Source organism: Cinclus cinclus, chromosome 7, assembly GCF_963662255.1.
Source record: "Cinclus cinclus chromosome 7, bCinCin1.1, whole genome shotgun sequence".
Classification (NCBI taxonomy): domain Eukaryota; kingdom Metazoa; phylum Chordata; class Aves; order Passeriformes; family Cinclidae; genus Cinclus; species Cinclus cinclus.
In genome coordinates this window covers 18,776,190-18,793,868 of record NC_085052.1, presented here as the reverse complement: position 1 = coordinate 18,793,868, position 17,679 = coordinate 18,776,190, and the positions used below count along the sequence as shown (strand labels likewise).

Genomic DNA, 17,679 nt, shown 5'->3' with positions numbered 1-17,679 from the left:
CTTCCATTAGTAGTACTGTTGCAAAAGATGGTGACCATTGTAGGTAGGCTTGTTTTTCATGAGATGCCCTTTGAGCAAACGTCATTTATTTCAAGAACATACTTCTTGTTCTTAAAGGTTAGTTCTAAATCTGTGGGTTTCCGTGCCTTTGGGGACTACTGGATGTCTTCCGGTGCGGATGTCCATCCTTTTGGAAACTTGGCACACCAATTGGTGTGGTGTGCATGAACTTGCTCTTCCAAAACACTTTCTGGAGAAATCTTTGTTCACATGTCTCCTTCACTGTGTGTTTCTGTGTTCTTTGTCTCAACAGATGGGAACTGCTCAAAATGACAGTGACCTCAGAAATCTCCATGCAGTGGAGCTTGACCTGTGTAACAAGGACATGATATCAGACACATTTGATCACAGCATTGTTTCTGTTGGAGAAGAGGAAGGAGTGGGCAGCTTCCAACGTTCTGTTCCAACACAAGAGTCCCTCCGATCTCCTCGTGGCTCTGTTGTGAGTTTCCATAACATTCAGTACTCTGTTAAGCAGTCCAGTGGATTCCTTTGTAAACGGAAAATCGTGGAAAAGAAGATCCTTCACAATGTTAAGTAAGTGTTTGCTTAAATGAAATACTAGAGGGAAGAAATTAATCTGCTGCTGTGAACCAGTGACCTCGTGTCACCTTCCAGATCCAGCTGTGCTGGTACAGAAATTACTGCCCTCCTGCCAGTCAGCAGTTCATGTAAGCACTTCTATTTGCTTTAATGGAAAATAGCTGGGATATAGCTGAAGCAGTTTCAGTTATCAGTCTGAGCAAATTAGGACCAAACTTGTGTGAACTCTTCTGTCAGAAGATCAGAGAGTTCCCTTAAGTATGATCAAGGTGCTGTCAGAGGAAATGAGCAACAGAGAGCAGTTGTTGCTTCAAGACCCTGATGAGCAGAGAAGACACTTAATTTCTGTCTTTTGTAGATTGCTTTTTATGTCCACTTCTAATTCTGTTCTGACTGGCAGTCTGCAACAGAAAGGAAAAATGCTTACTAATTTCAGATTTAAGGTTTTTTATCTCTGAAGTTTTTCTTTCAACAGCATTTTGTTCACATCCCACATCTACTAAAATCTGCATATGGGTGGTCCTTGGAAATGTCCTTATTTGTAAACAACTCTTTCCTTTTTTTCAGTGGCATTATGAAACCAGGCTTGAATGCTATCCTGGGGCCAACAGGGAGTGGGAAATCTTCGTGAGTACCTTCTGCTCCTTTAAATGGACAGTCAGCTGTTCAAAGTGTGTTTGGGATTCTGAGGGTCAGGGGAGATGTGAGGTATCTGCATGCTTAGATCCTTGCACGCCTTTCAGAAATCTGATGATGCAGTTTGACCTCCTGCCCCTCTGTCAGCTTTGCTGAAGTTCTTGCACTGTGACTGTGTCACATCTGCTCCAGTTGGTCCTCTGTATTACTGCAGTCATCTTTGGTGGTGGTCTGAGTTAAGATGCCAGGCAGAATTGGAGTGACTGGAGCTCAGATGTAGGCTCTGTTCTGACTGATAGTGGGATGGAGTATAAGCTCCCCTGGGGCATGGAAGATGTTGCCCCCTCTGAACTGTCTGCAGCAAGACTTCCTTGAAGCTGCTAGACTCCTCTCTGACAGCAGACAGGAATATGGTGTAGTTCAGTCTGTAGGCTGGATCCTTACCCAAACTTGGCTATCACCTGCTGGTGGGGGTGCACACATGCTTGAGTTGTTTGGATGAAAGCACAGAGAAATACCATGTAGACTCTCTCCATCCAGTGCTAATGCTGTTTTCTCTCCTCTGGCAAGAGAGCTCTTTGTCGCTCTCTCTGACTTTAAGAATGTCAAACACTCGCAAATATGGCCAGGGTTCACATAGGTGTGTCTTCGTGGTTGCATTGATCTTCTTTTCTAAGGGGACTACTGGTTAATCAGGATGATTTCAAGAGCAGCACTTCATTGGGGTGGTTTACTTATCTGGCAGACAGGCTGGCCTCTGCATTGGCAGTGAGGAGAATCTAGTGATAAGTGAAAAAAAAATTACTTTCTAGAATTAATCTTAACTCTTGTCTTGTTTACACCCATATGGATTAATTTACTTGAGATCAGAGGAGTTAGTTCAGTGCTCCCCTGGTTGGAGAGCAGACTACAGCAACTCAGCAGGGTGCTTTTGTCTCTGTGCATTTAAGGTTATCTGTAAATACACAGACTAAGTTTATGTCTGTAGGGGGCTGACTGTTGTGAATTATGAGTGTCTGTACACTGCCATACTGCTGTGGCACACCGTGTGCTGGAAAATCCTGGATGTACACCAGGCTTTCTGTACAAAGAGCTAAAGCCTGCAGTGTAGGGGAAGCCCCTTTCTGTGCCCTCTGGTTTGCAGCACACTGTGAGTAACTCGGTCCTGGCTGGTGGTACTTACCCAGTCAAGGATAAAAGCAGCAGTTATTGCAAAACCTAATGCCTGGTGTTTATCTTAAGTCTCCTAGATGTGCTGGCTGCCAGAAAGGACCCAGCAGGTCTGTCTGGAGAAGTGCTTATAGATGGCATCCCGCAACCTCCAAATTTCAAGTGCATTTCAGGATATGTTGTGCAGGTGAGTAGCTGCCTTCCTGCAGGCCTGGGAGACCTTGGGATGGAAGACCACATAAGATGAGTAAACACGAATAACCAGTTTAGGTAATTTTCAGCAATCCCTACAGAGCCTAATTTGATAGCTCAGATGTTACAGTTTTTAGTTTTTATCTGGGATGGGGAAGACAGTAAGATCAAACTGTTAACTCCACCTTGTCAAGCACAGAGGTGTGTCGTCCCACAGCCACATGGATGCCCAAACTGCTGGGCAACTCCTTTGGGCTCTGCCCTGAAGTGCTAGCAAAGATTTTTAAAAAAGGGAGGAAAAAAACCATGACACCCAATATCTCTTGTTGTTAAACTCAGAAGTAGTTCTAGCTGGCAGAAGTACCTTCAAACTATCAGACAATAATTCTAGGAAATAAATAGATCCCTGCTGTTCTTCCTCTGATTCTAGCTGGCTGTGACAGAGGTTCATTCCACTTGGAGACAGGAAAAGGCAGCTGAATCTGCGGAAGTGGGTGGAGGCCTGGACCAATAATAGACCCTCAAAGCCCTGGGGAACCTGGGGAGAAGGGGATTCTTGGCAGCTGTATGAGCAGCCAAATCTGGAAACCATCCAGGGTTCTGATGCAGGCAGATGTGACACAGGCAGCTGAAAGCTGCCAGCTGGGGGGCTCCAGGAGAATCCATGGGATAAGACTGGTGCTAAATCTTGATCCTGCAGTTCAGAGATCCTAAAATCCTCAGTTGCTGATAAACTGCCAGTAAGTTTCTTGCAAGTGGTCCCAGTTTGAGACATTTGTCTCTGAAATTTCCAAAGCAACCAAACATAACCTTAAAATGATAAGCAACTTGGTGAAATATTAAATGGTCTCTCCCCCTTCCCACCCCATGTCTGACTCCTGGGATCAATAAAAATGAACTAAAAACTACAAACAACACTGAAGTCTTAAATACATAATTATAGGAACATTTTCATGCAGATAAGCATATAGGCATGCTAAATCATGTTATCCGTGCTGTGAGAGTGAAGGTGTCATGTCACTGTTGGTTATGTTTGATATTAAGCTTAAATTCACAATTTAGTGACCCAACAGTTGTATTGGTGGATCTGAGAGGGGAGAATGGGAGGCTGGGGTCAAAGACTGAGGGGCTGTGGGAAGGGAAGGGAAGGGAAGGGAAGGGAAGGGAAGGGAAGGGAAGGGAAGGGAAGGGAAGGGAAGGGAAGGGAAGGGAAGGGAAGGGAAGGGAAGGTATGAAATGCCTAAAACCATCTTTGGCAGCAAAGAAGCACATTCTTATGTTCCTCTGTTAACTCCAGTGCCAAACATGGTTGACTGGTATATCATGTGTGCTAGTGATGCACTACATCTGACATGGGCAGAGTCCTAAAGCAGGCAAGAATCTGCTGCTCTGCAGCTTAGGGGAGGTCTTCCAAAGATGGCTGATGTAACAGGCATGTTTCTCAGCAGCTACCCAGTGTTGCAGCCCTTTTCTCATATGGTAGGATACAGAATTGGTACAAATACCAAAGTGGGGGTGATGGAGACACATGGAGCTCTGAATGGACCTGATGACATTCTTATTTGGCTCATGGTTGTTGCAGGTTACTGTAAACTGCCCAGGTCTGCCTGCTGGATAGATTTGATTCTCCCTCAAAGTGCACATGGCTGTTGAAGCTTTTGTAATCCTTAGAATAAAGTCTTAGATCCAAGAGTTGTACATAGCTGAGACATGGCAGGAGCATCTGGGTGCAATATTCTTGCTTTTCTGAGAAACTGGTGCCAGTGAGGAGCTGGGGAAAGCTCCTTGTTGGCAGCTGAGCTCAGCAGGTGCTCTGGACCACAACGAGGTATGGCTTGTAACTGAGAACAGATCTGACCAGGGTGATTCCCTGAGTGTCTCTACCTTGAACACTGAGCTAGGAATGTGCTTTGGCTCCAACTGGACTGACAGAAGTTTAACTCTGCAAAATCACTACCTGTTCTGCCTCACTTTGGCTAATAAGAAAAATGCACATTTTTCTGCTGTACAAAGCTGCACTGTCTGCACTTGAACTTCTCAGCCTGAAAGCAGGCAGAAGGGGTGTTTGGTGTAAGCTGTGGGGCCTGCAGAGCTGCAGACTTGCCTTGACTGCTACTGAAGGACTTTGAATTTCATGTCATGTAAAATTTGAAGGAGTTGTCCTTCAGTCTGGGTTCCACTGTGGTCTGCAAACTGCTTATCCAGTAACTGCCACTAAGGGACTCAGTAGTTGAGGAGTCTTTCCAACTGTCCATTTGTACTTTCAGGATGATGTTGTTATGGGCACGATGACGGTGAGGGAGAACCTGCAATTCTCTGCTGCGCTGCGACTCCCCAGCTCCATCAGCATTAAAGAGAAGGAAGAGCGAGTCACCCAGATAATCAATGAGCTGGGATTAAGCAAAGTGGCTGATGCTAAGGTGAGCAGTGAGAACACCTTTATCAGAAAACACAATACCTCTGGAAATTGAACCACTTGTCTCAGGGCAGTATCGTGTGTAGTGCAGTTACAGGAAGCTAAACAGGAACCTGACTTAAGAAATCAGAGAAAGAAATCTGCAAGAAATCAGTCTCCAGCTCAGGAGGGAGCTCGAAGAGAGATATTTGTATCTGCTACTAAAAGGGGAACATTTTGGACCATATCCAGCACCTTGTATAAATTCAGAAGGGAGAGTCGCTTAGTCATTGCATCTGAGAAAGTTGTTCAGTCACTTCCTGGCTTTGTGGAACAAGACAAGAAAATTGTTTTCTTGTTTCTGAAAGCTCTGAGGGATGGAAAATTGGTCTTTGATGGAAAAGTTCTGTTCAGAGCTTGTATGAACAGGCAAGCTACCAAAAAAGGCATCCCCACACACCAATGCCTCCTCTGAATGTTGGTGCCTCACTCTGTCTTGTCCTTATCAGTGTCATCCTTGTTCCATTAAGTCATAAGGCACCTGATACCTCTGAAAATCAGGTTCAGCATACTGCTGCACAGTCTCTCACACTGAGTCAAACTCACCTGCTGCTGGCCCTAAAGTTCGTAAAAGGGACTCTGAAAATGAAAATGGTTGCTGGATGTAGAAAGCCCACAACTCCAGAGAATGTACTGACTGGATCTTGTTGCAAATATCTGATCTTTTCTGCTTGCAGGTAGGAACTGAATTGATCAGGGGAGTGTCTGGAGGGGAACGGAAGAGAACCAACATTGGGATGGAGCTCATCACAGAGCCACCAGTCCTTTTTCTGGATGAGCCAACAACTGGCCTTGATGCCAGCACAGCCAATGCAGTCCTCATCCTTCTGAAGAAGTAAGAGTCAGTTCTTCAGGGCTGTCTTGCAGTTTGGTTGTCAACTCATTAGTAAAAAAAAGAATTTCTTATGACTGAGTAGTTATAGTGCCTTTTAAAAAAAAAGAAACAAAAAAAGCCCAACTAGACCAATATACTCAGAAGTAGTGGTAATTATTTTTTTGGCTCTTTTCCAAAACCTTTTTAATCTTATGGGAATGTTTCCACAGCAAGCATTGGATTGGATCCCAAAAAGCAGATGTAGCTTGGACAGCTTCCCTTTGCCACAACGAAGGGTGGACTGGGAGGTCAGGCCTTGTAATCATAATTTCTTGGCCTTCCATCTATGTCTATTACCCGACAAAAATCTTGAACTTAGATAAAACTTTTCCTGCAGATTTACCCCCAATGTTCTATGTTTTGGAGATGAACTGTCTTCTGACAATTAGAACAAAGTTACATGCAAGGAGAACAAAAGAGGCTTATTTAATGAGAATGACTTTCTAATCCTCCTCCTGGGTTTGTGGCATGTTGTCTGGTTTTGCTTGTGGGAGTTGCTTTGCTTTGGTGTTTGTGGATATAGGTCTGATTATCAAGAGTCCTTGTTGGGCATCAGTGCTAAAGCACTTGAAAGACCATCTGACAAACCTCAAGGAAAACTTCTTTGGAATTTTCTTTACAGTAAATCTTCAGCAGAAGAGCTAAGAAAAATCTCAGCTGGCCAGACTTCCACATCCTGATAAGTAACATCTGGTACTGCCATTGGGTGCAGTTGGTCAGGTTGACATCTGGTATAAAAAACATGTAAGGAGGGTTTATACACAGCTGTGGCCTCAGGCTTTGCTAGCTACAGACATCATGCTTTGGCTGCCTGGACTGCAGTGATGGTCTCCTGTAATGATGGGTGCTGTCTTGAAGGTCTTGCAGGTAGCATCTGACACAGTGACAGAGAAGGGAGAGAAGGTATTTCTGGATCGAGACTCTGAGAAGTTGCTACGTATTTATGTTGGATTTTGATACTTGGGGTTTGCCTTCCTGAAATTCAAAGTGTGGCATACTTAAGAGATGTTTTGTTTCTATTTCAGACTCTCAAGAAGAGGGCGAACCATCATATTTTCCATCCATCAGCCTCGTTATTCCATATTCAAGCTGTTTGACAGTCTGACATTGCTGGCTTCGGGAAAGGTGCTGTACCATGGTCCTGCAAAGCACGCTCTGGAGTACTTCAGTTCTATTGGTAAGTCTTCCATGCCAAGAGCAAAAGCAACTGGCTCATGAGTTAAACCTGTGTGTAAATTCTTGTCCTAGCATGGGATAAGAGCCCCATGCTTTTCTATCACTAGGATGTTAGAGATTGTACACATATATAGTGTTATGTTAGAACAAAAAAGACAAAATGAGAAACCCAGAAATTTTCAGACAAGAGAGCATGGCTCTGTCTTGCCTTTGCTTCGCCTTGCATGAGGACAAAAGTCAGGAATCAATTTGGCATGTTATTAGCATGATGTTCAACAGACAAGATAATGCTTGTAGTTGTACCAGGCCTCAGTGGCAGATCCAGTGCTTTTTGAACTGCAGCCTGCAGACTGGCAGCAATCTGTACAGATTGATCCAAAAATATGCTCTAGACTGAATGCAGGTGGGCAACCAAGGGACAAAATTATGGTGTGTCTTACGATGGGTTAATAGTTGCACTGTTGGGGTGGCTGCCCTCTCTCCAAGTAAGTAGGGTGAGGGTGTCTGACTATAAGGAACAGAGAATGTGGAGTGAACTTCCAATCTTTGGGTGCAGCCATGGACACATTAAATTGTAAGCTTCCCTGGCTTTAAGGGAGGTGCTTTAACCAATGTCAGTATTTCTGCTTCTCTTCTTGGTAGCCTACTTCCTTTTTCTCAGGGAAGCTGTAGAAGCATCTTTGGATTTGTTTTTTATTTCCTCCTTGTCCTGTACTTACAACTGTATTATAAGAAGCTTCTCTCAGGAAGCCCTTCCTCATCCTTGTGACCAGGGAAACGCCAACAAGAGTTGAGCCTCTAGAATAAATATCTGCGGCTGTAGAGCAGACATCCAGGAACCTCTGCTGAGGAACTTTGGGTCATTTAGAGTGGAATGTGGTTGAACAGCACTGGGAAGGAGGCTGTTGTCCATACTGAGATGTGGTAGAAGCAAGTTAGAGATTCCTCCTCACCTGAAATCAGTGAATAAGCAGCTTTGAAGCTCTTTAGATACCTCAGATTCACCATCTCCTAAATTCTGCCCATCTACTGCTGTAAAGTAACATTTATGAAAAGCAGGGAAGTTTACTGGTATCAGGGTTATGGAAAAGTGGTAACAGTGTTAGACCTGACCTTCTGAGGTGTGCCCTGTGCAATGCAAACACGTTGCATTTGTGGTTTTGGTTTGGCCTGTTCTGTGTTTTTTTTTAAGGATATGAGTGTGAACCCTTCAATAACCCAGCTGACTTCTTCCTTGATGTTATAAATGGTGATTCAACTGCTGTGGCAGCAAGCAAGGAAGATCACAGACCTGTGGGCACAGGAAAAGGTAAACTGTGAAAGATAAATCCTCTGCTGGCCAGTGTGGAAGGGAAATTGTATGTGGTGATGGCAAGCTTTTATTCTCTGTGTTTCCTTGAGTCTAGGGCATTTCATTATCTTTTTATTTTTCCTACTAATATATGTACTTTGTTTTGGGCTTCTTTAAAGAGATCAGAAACTTTTAAAATGGATTTTTTTACTTCAGTAGTATAGGAGAGCAATGACAAATACCAAAAATTTAAAAAGAAAAACCTGTGAGGGAAAGACTGGAAAAACTAGAACTGCTTGGTCTCAAGAGGCAGCTGACAAGTTTTCAGTCACATAGGAGCTGCCGCAGAGAAGACAAGGTAGATAGGCTAAGGAGTGTTGGATTTATAGGAGAGTGAAAGAGATTGGAACTGTTAGAGGATGAATTCTCTACCAATATAGTGAGTGAAATGTTTGGAAATACTTGCTTGGGGATCATGTAGCATATTGTTCAGTGAAAGATTATAAGAGAACAAAGTTTGTAAAGCAGTTTTTCGTGATGTGAATCAGAACAAAAGTTAATTTTTCTCAAATTCAATGAAACAAAAGTTTTCTGGTGCCATGTTACAAGAATATGACCAATTTTGCCAAAAAGAATGGACAGATTAGCTAGGTTTGGTTAAAAATGTAGGAAAAAGCTTTCACTCAAGCGAGCCCCTTAAACTCAGACCTAAGGCTTGAACAACTCAAATTCTCTGGGCATTTATGCCTTTTTCTTCAGCATCCAGAATTGCTGACCTTGTTGATGTGCCATATCTGAAGGTCAGGTTTATAGGGAATCACAAGCCATATCTTGTTTCTTTTCACTCAGAAGGGACCAGTGAAAATGGAGTGGCTGAAGACAGCGTGGATAGCAATGTGGTAGATGTGCTGCACCAGAAATATCTCAGCTCCAGCCTATATCAGGGCACAAAGGAAGCACTGGGGAAAGTGGAGCTTGGACGGGGAAGCAAGCAGAGACTATCCAAGAAGGAGCATGAGATTACCTATGCAAATGGATTCCTCACTCAGCTGTACTGGGTGTCCAAGCGCTCCCTGAAAAATCTCATCAGGAACCCACAGGCCTCCATTGCACAAGTAGGAAACAATTGCTAAAAGTCTCAGATTCTTGCTGCTCTCAGTCCCATAACTTGCAGTTTGTAGGGCAGAATCATGTTTTCAAAGGCAATTAGGGAAACAGAAAAGTCCTATGCCACTGCCATGTAAGTGGAGTGAGATGCTCAGCTACCTTTGTGGCCCTTGGAAAAAATCTCCAGTTTAGTTTAGCATAAGGACTACTGCACTGAAGATTGGGGTGGGGGGAAAGTGCTCCATTCTCTGGGTCACATAGGAATCTTCTAGGGTAATACTAATTTTGTGCTTCACTTTAAAATTTAAACTTGGTTATTCTGTAAGTGTGTTTCTATTAACTCTCCTGGCCAAAGAAGGAAGTAGAAAAGTGAAGAGGATAAAATCTGAAAAACTGGATTTTGTGTGTGTCGTAGGTATAGATTGCCTCACAAGAGCAAGGCTTTAGGCAGGTGTCAATCTCATACCCTGAATATGACTTAACAATGTTAGTTCCTTATTTTTTTATTTACCTGAAGGATTTCCTTTTTCCTTTCTTCTTTCCACCTCCAGATTGCGGTGACTGTAATTCTAGCCTTGGTTGTGGGTGCTATCTTTTTTGGTGTAAAACTGGACCGAAGTGGCATTCAGAATCGGTAAGATGAAAAACCACAGCTTTCCTCATTTTTCTATCTGTAGCAGTCAGGTTTGAGGCACAGGGATCCACTTGAAATACACAGGAGGGCTGGGTTCATAAGTCTCAGTGCAGTGCAGCATGGAATTGCCAGGGGTCCTAAAGGGGTCACAGTTCTGTCAGGCTTTCACATAAATACAAAGAGGATGTAAAAGGGAAGATAAAGATACAGCTAAGATTTACAGTAGCACATTTAAGTATCTCCATTCTATGGACAGAGAAAAGCACTGACTTGATGATGATGATGATTGTGATGTCTGATATTGTCTGGGGCTGCCAGTGTTTGATCTGGTTTCTCTCACTTTTTCACTGTTCTGATTTGCCTTCTAGGGTTGGCTCCTTGTTTTTTGTCACTACAAACCAGTGTTTTTCCAGTGTCTCTGCCATTGAGCTATTCATCAGAGACAAGAAACTATTTGTGTAAGTAATAAGGCACTTGGACTGTCTCATACTCTGGAGTGAGATGGAGCAGTATCTTACACACTGAACAAAATTGTTTCCACCAAAGACTTGATTGCTCCCTTGCAACCTCAGATTGTAATAGTAATGCTAAGTTAGTCTGTAGAGCAGGAAGCTGAAATGCTAAGAGCTGGGGGAAGGAGGAAGTGGTTTTACTTGCTTGCTGTGTGACAGTTTATTGTTTTTCTTATGCATTTTTGGTAACAGCTAGTTTGGAGGTCTGTGTGTGAATCCTGCAGACTGTGAATCCTTCCTTCCCTCTTTCTCACAAGGGCTGACACGCAGTCTTGCAGTGGTCTTAAAGTGGCAAGACTGTGCAAAAATGAAGGGAGAGCTTCTGGAACAACTTTGCAAGGGACACTCAGATGAAGGGGGCTGCTGTCTGACTTACAAGAGCTTGTTAATAGTCAAGCGCATCTCTCTGTTTAGAGGGAGGTGCTTGATCATTACATTGTTGTTATGAGTAATTAATATATAATTATATGTAGTTACTGTATTTATTACTTTTTATTTACTTATAACATCATTTATGTATGGTATCTTTATATTTTTTAATATATATACACATATGTATATGTTTTTGTATGTGTGTATATGTATGTAAATGCATGTAGATACAGTATACACACATGTATACACACATATGTTGAAAGTATAGTGTGAAGGTGCCTCCAGCTCATGCAATAGAAGGCCAAGAGACAGATCCTATGCAGTAAAAAGGAAACTGGAGATTTATGCCTGGAATGTACATGTCCACCCACAGACTGCTCAGAGCAGCTCAATATTATCCCTAACAGCTGCTCAGGAGTGAAATTCCCCCACATTGCCCTCTCTTGCTAGTCTGCCCTGCTTGCCAGTGTAGTTTACCAGATGTGTCAATGGGGATTTAGGCACCTCACCTGTTAAAGCATCTTCTCATAAGCTCCATTAAGCAGCAAAACAATCATAATGACATTTAATTGCACTGTGAACTGGAGGTGAGTTGATGTCCCAAAGGTGTTTTCCCACTGTTGGGTATCATTCCTTCTTCCCTGGAAGCAGCTGTATGAGTTAGCAGTACATGTAGTGTTCCTCCAGTTTATAGAAGTCTAATGCTTCCCTGTGCTCTTGTATTAAGGATATCTTTCTCTGAAAAGAGACATAGTAGGAGTTCTTTTATAATATTTTACTTAGCAATCACACAGTCTTTCACTTTCCTTGGAGGGCTGTCAGTTTGATTGCAGGATCTGAGAGACAGATCAGCCCTTACTTCGTAGAGTGTCAGTGATAGCACAAAGAATATAAGCAATTTGCATAGAGAGGAGTCAGTGGTAGAAAGAGCAGAAAACAAATCAGGATAAACCAAACACGCACTCTAGCCTGCTTCCTGCAGAACCTCTAAACCTGTACAACTCCCCTCCTTCCTGTCCTCGCAGCCATCAGTACACCAGTGGATATTACCGTGTGTCTGCCTACTTCCTGGCCTTGATGATAGGAGATCTGCTGCCCATGAGAACTACTCCAGCCATCATATTCTCATGCATCAGTTACTGGATGATTGGTAAACAATTGATGCTTTCATTGAAACTCTCGTCTTCCAACACATTTGATTTCTGCCTTAGCCAGATTCCTATATCTATAACATACTGCTGCTTGAACTTCCAACTGATTTATGTACTTGGCATCATAGCTTTGGAGGACTCTGGGGCAGGGACAGAGACACCAGCAGTCTAACACAGGGACCTGCCTGACCACATCTTTTGGTAATACTCTTTGGGTCTTTGAAGCATGCATAGCTCCTGCCAGCTCCAGGCTTGGTCTTTCTTCCTGATTTGCCTGTCTTGTACAGGAATCCAAGGGTACCTCTCTGGAATTCATAATGTGGTTGTTTACTGGACTCTTATATTACTGGTTTTTGACAGGATACCAAGCTGTTGCAGGGCGGTTCTTCTTCTTCATGCTGACCCTGATACTAGTGTCCTACACTGCCACAGCCATGTCCCTGGCTATCAGTGCTGGGATGGATGTGGTGGCTGTGGCCAATCTGCTCATCACCATTTGTTTTGTCCTGATGCTTGTAAGTATATTAGGGGGTGTGTGCTCCTTTGGTGGAGGGGAGGGAAGAGCTGAGACCAGCTGAGAGGACTCGGTTGAGCTAGCCCTAGGCAGGCTAAAATATCCATAGTCCAGTGGCACATCAGCCCCGTGCTTCTGATTTCACTGTCATTGTAGTCAAAGATATACTTCTGCCAGCTTGTAGTCTAAGGGTTGGGTGCAATTCAGTAGTTGTGATGCCACCAGAGCCTTCCAGTGCCCCAGATGAGTGTTGTTTGTTTTTATTAAATTGTCCTTACGAAGTTTAATTTTAAAAAGTCTTGAATTTCCAGTATTAGAAATCTGAGTGATCATTTAAAAGGAAAAAGCCTTGAAATAAATTTTTGATCTGTTGATTTTTTCATTAATATTTGCTGCCCAAGTGGGATTAGAAGGCAGAAACCCTTTCTTTTTTTGTAATTCAGTATTGCCCAGGGATTCAAGAAGTTACTTCAATATTCTTCTCCAAGAATGTTTTTAAGGAAGAGAACAAGTGAGAGAGAAAGGAATTTTGACTGTTTGTAGATGAGAGCTGTGAATTCTTTTGAAAGTGGTGATGCTGGTGATGAAACTTCTTGGCTGTGAAGCCTCCCAAGTCGCATATTTCTTGTCAGATGATTCCTGTCTGTGTACATACTCTGACCCACAGTACATCCCTTATTCTTGAATTTGCACTTTAACCTGCTTTTGCCATAAGCCAAGTGATACTGCACTGCTTCAACTGCTCACTGTGGGTGAGAAGCGTGCATGTGTAGTGAAGGGCAGCTGATGTACATTGAGTTAAGTCACAGTGTATAAGGAGTGACGCATGTCTTGAAAGTCCATGGGGTAAGCACAAGATCATTTGTGATGAAGCAGAGGCTGAAGTGTCATGTGTAGCTATGAAGATCACTTGTGCTAAGAAGTGAAAGCAAATCTTACTCCAGAGAAAGAGAAAGCAGGTCTAGGACAGAGGGGAAGACTGAAATAATAACAGCTCTTAAGGCTCCCCATTTTTGTCCTTTTTGATTCTCCTCTTTCTCATCTCCCTGTCAACCTTCTTTAGCCTCTGGCTAGCTCTACCATAGGACAGTCCTCCTGAATAAGAAGTTGTGATTATGCTTCTTAGCTCACATGTGGATGTAGAAAACCTTTCTGACCTCTTTGCAAGCAGTTCAGATCAAGTACTTGGGTGTGCTGTTGGGCCAGCAGTGTGGGAGTGCTACAAGGCTCCCAACTCATGTCTGTGGGTACAGGCAGTAGTAGATCCATCAATCCCAGTGCACGTCTGCTGGGACCTGGAGCATCTGTGCAGGAATGGTATTTGCAGTAAACAGAGTTTGTGACTCATCAATCTCTTCTGTTCTATTTCAGATCTTCTCTGGCCTCCTAGTGAACCTCCCTTCAGTCATGGGCTGGCTGAACTGGCTCAAGTACTTCAGCATCCCCCGATATGGCCTCACCGTGAGTAGAAAGTAGCATTGGTTTCCTTTGAGTAATGTAGCCACACTGCTGCTTCCTGGAGAGGTTCTGAGTATAAAGTATGAAGTTCTCTTAAAAGCCGGATTTGGTTTGTTTTTTTTTGGCATGAACATGGTAAAAATTAGAACAAACCAGCCAGTCTCAAAAAGGAAGCAAAAGTTAGAGCTCTCTGTGAAACCTGGAAGTCTCAGAGACTGAACAAACACTTTGTGCTACAGAATTAGTGCCAGTCAGGCACTAATTCCTAGCCTGAATAGTTGATCCCTATGGTTTAGAATAAAATCAAATATTGTACAGCCTCTCCAGGCACTGTGGGTTTATGGGTGACCAGTCTGGGGCCAATGACTTTCCAGCTGGTTAAAGGATTTACTATAGTGCACAAGTGTCTCAATCCTCAGAGTGGCTTCCTGTGAAGTGAAATTTGACTTTCCTGAATAGAAAGGAGGTACTAGAAATCTAAGGGTGCAGCTGCTTGAAACACAGTAAATAGAGCAGGTCACAGGTGGGAGTTACGTTTCCATCTCCTGTTTGCATCCTGGCCAAGCCTCTTTGGAAGGAATAGTGTCCTACTTTGAGTAACAATGACTGAAATGAATGGAGCTGGTGCAGGGTGGGAGATGTGTGAGACCTCATTGTTTGGGTATCACTGAGGTATTTTATTATGCTACTTAATGTGGAAGTGTCCTCTGAAATAGCAGAGAGTGCAGGATGCCAGTGCTGGGTAACCTTTCACCTCTTGCTTTGGCTGATTGTGCCTTCAGTGTGGTGGTGCTGGGGTGTCTGCATGCAGCCACATGGTTTTCTGGATCAGTAGATGGACCCAGGTGGAAGTGGATGAACAGGAACTTGTAGCTGGCAAGACAGAAACCTGTGCTTAAGTAACTTAAATGCCAAGGTCTGGGACACCAAACCACCCTGCATGTGGAACTTGGAGCAATTCCTAAGAAAGGCAGTGAGTCAGAGCTTGAAAATAAAAAGGAACGTGAACATATGGTTCCAAGAATGGGAGTATGTGTATTCTAATAATCAATTTCCTTTGAAGTGTTTCAGTTTTAACACCCTGAACCATGAACTCAGCAAAAATCTTGTGTCTGCCTCTTTCCCTAGGCTCTTCAGGTGAATGAGTACAGAGATCTCTACTTCTGTGGTGAGAAGAATCCGAATGCTACAGTGTTTGTAGGAGATACAGGCAGTTGTCCCCCCAATATTTCAGAAGAAATGTAAGTAACTCATGGTGGCTCTGGGCCTGAATCATGATGACTTACTTAAAGGGAAGTTTGACTGTGTCAGATTTTTATACTATTCACAAAATAACCACTTACAAACCAGTCTCAACAACATGTCCCAAAGCAATATATTTTAGGATTATACAGTAAAACTCAACAATTACCCAAGAGTGAAGTATGGATGAAACTTTACTTGTTAGAATAGGCAGATGAGCTAAATTAAGTTTTGTATTTGATAACCTAGCTCTGACTGATCAATTTTCCTAAACAAATCTGGGGTCACTTAACAATGGAATTGCAGTGTGTGGACAGCTACAGAGTTGCTGGAAAGCAGTAGACCTGTGATCAGAAACATGCCGCCAGTATAGAACTTGTCTGTAACTATTAACCTCCCTGCAGGTACAGGGAGAGCAAAGGTATCTCTCTTGCAGTGCTCCATTTTGTCCCATTTGAAATACTCTTGGCTATTGATACCTTAAGCTGTAGCAATGCAACTATTTTGTGACACACACTAGAGAGATGGCAAACTTGAGTATTTTGTAGGGAACAGTGCTAGAGCACTGTCTGCACAGCTTTTGGACTTCCAGTGATTGTTGAGGGGAAACTAATGTTTCTGTACTTTCCACAGTTAAAGGTGGTTTTGAGGTTTCCTTATACATTGCCAGTTATCTATAAAGAACAATTAGGTTGCTTCTGAAAAATTAAGAGAACTAGAGATCTAGATTTGTCCCTTGAGTTTTATTTGGTGATGATTTCTCTATTTCTATCACCTGTTTTGCAGAATTGAGGGTAGAAGGATCTTTGTGAAACAGGAATAAAAGTGATTAATAACCTGAAGATGTGTGCCACATAGTAATATCAACTTGTGCCCTGTGCTTTCCCGCAGGTGTTCTGGTGAAGCATACCTGTGCAGCCAAGGAATCGCCCCTACCAGCTGGGCAATGTGGGAAAACATAGTGGCTCTCTTCTGCATGACTGTTATCTTCCTTATCATTGCCTATGCAAAACTCCGGTTTATGAGGAAGTTCACATAGACTCCTGCGTTGCCTTGCCCTGCAGCTTCTCAGGTGTTAAAACTGCAAAGCTTGTTAGGGCCTACTGGAGATTGCCAAAATGTTTTAGCTGACTTTGCTGGACTTCAGATGGGAAACCTGTTCCCCTGTTTCTGGAGCATGACCTCCACAGGATTGTGGGTTTTAAGAAGAAATGCATTAATGTATATTGCATAAGTGATTTTTACTAAGACAATATAATTCTCAGAATTCCTTAGGTACATGTCAAACTGTATATTGTAAACCATTATTATTCTGTGGCCAGCTTATACACAAAATATTCCATTGAACATGTGAGCTTCTCCATCACAAAAGGTGGAAGGTGATGGTGGCATTTATGCATTGATACGTTGCCCCTTGTTAGTGCCTGTCATATCTGAGGAGAGACAGATTATTCACAATGTGTTGGAGATGCATTTGAGTTTGAAGTCAGTACAGAAACCAAGCACTCATGACCAGGAAAGAACAGTTATACTTCTAGTAGCTTCTCAGTGGAAGCTACTTCCAGAAACAACTTTAGTTTTTAATTAAGCTAAACACCAGTGGTGTTAGACATCTCAGAAGAGAAATATATACTATTGTACTGCAGAAAAAAGAAACCAAGAAACTTCCCCTCTGCACTGTGAACAGCAAGAAATGTATTTACTACTTAAAAGGAGGAGAGAGAACGCCCTTTTGCTTTATTTTTTTCTAAATAAAAATTTGTGTACTTACTACTGGCAGAAGTTTTTAACTACAGACTCAGTTCTTAGCTGTGCTATCTCTACATAGTGCTACTTACACTGCGGACTGAAAAAAACCTACATAGACACTTCTGCGGCAACTACAGCAACATGTACCACAGTCCCCACGGGACAGACCATAGTTCCTGTACTTGTCTCCTGACCAACTTCATCAGCAACACAAGAGATGCTTTTAAATCGCATTAAGACCTGCAGATGTACGCGGATCCTCAAAGCCAAAGGAAAACATCCCCAAACACAGGACTGAAGAGCGTGCCTGTGAGGGTGGGGCTGGCAGCAGCCCCTGAACCGGGTGTGCGGTGGAAGTCCTGCCGGTGTGCTCTTGCAGCGAGCGGTCCGGTTACGGCGGGAAAGGGGAAATGATGGCACCGACGGCGCAGCCGCATCGAGCACAAACCAGCCGCTCTCGGTTCTGTCTCACCGCCTTTAACAGCTGGTTCAAGTAACCTCGTACCACATTTTTGTCTCCTTCCTGCAGCCGCAGCCCGC

The 17,679-nt window shown here is 43.2% G+C and overlaps 1 protein-coding gene across 1 annotated transcript; it reads left to right on the top strand.

Annotated features, from left to right (window-relative positions):
- The first annotated feature begins 313 nt into the window (after positions 1–313).
- LOC134046170 (broad substrate specificity ATP-binding cassette transporter ABCG2-like) lies at positions 314–16,429 on the top strand. The gene is made up of 15 exons (XM_062496455.1): positions 314–597; positions 1,171–1,230; positions 2,482–2,596; positions 4,869–5,021; positions 5,734–5,891; positions 6,956–7,107; positions 8,299–8,415; positions 9,247–9,512; positions 10,056–10,138; positions 10,507–10,596; positions 12,051–12,175; positions 12,537–12,691; positions 14,062–14,151; positions 15,277–15,389; positions 16,282–16,429. The coding sequence occupies exons 1-15, from the start codon at positions 314–316 to the stop codon at positions 16,427–16,429; spliced, it is 2,109 nt and encodes a 702-aa protein (XP_062352439.1).
- The last annotated feature ends 1,250 nt before the right edge of the window (positions 16,430–17,679 follow it).

What these genes read in the sequence shown, in the direction of transcription:
- LOC134046170 (XM_062496455.1), top strand. Translation starts at nt 314, where the DNA reads ATGGGAACTGCTCAAAATGACAGTGACCTCAGAAATCTCCATGCAGTG. An exon ending in CACAGGCCTCCATTGCACAA is followed by an intron (nt 9,513 to 10,055) that starts GTAGGAAACAAT and finishes TTCCACCTCCAG; the next exon opens with ATTGCGGTGACTGTAATTCT. An exon ending in CCCAATATTTCAGAAGAAAT is followed by an intron (nt 15,390 to 16,281) that starts GTAAGTAACTCA and finishes GCTTTCCCGCAG; the next exon opens with GTGTTCTGGTGAAGCATACC.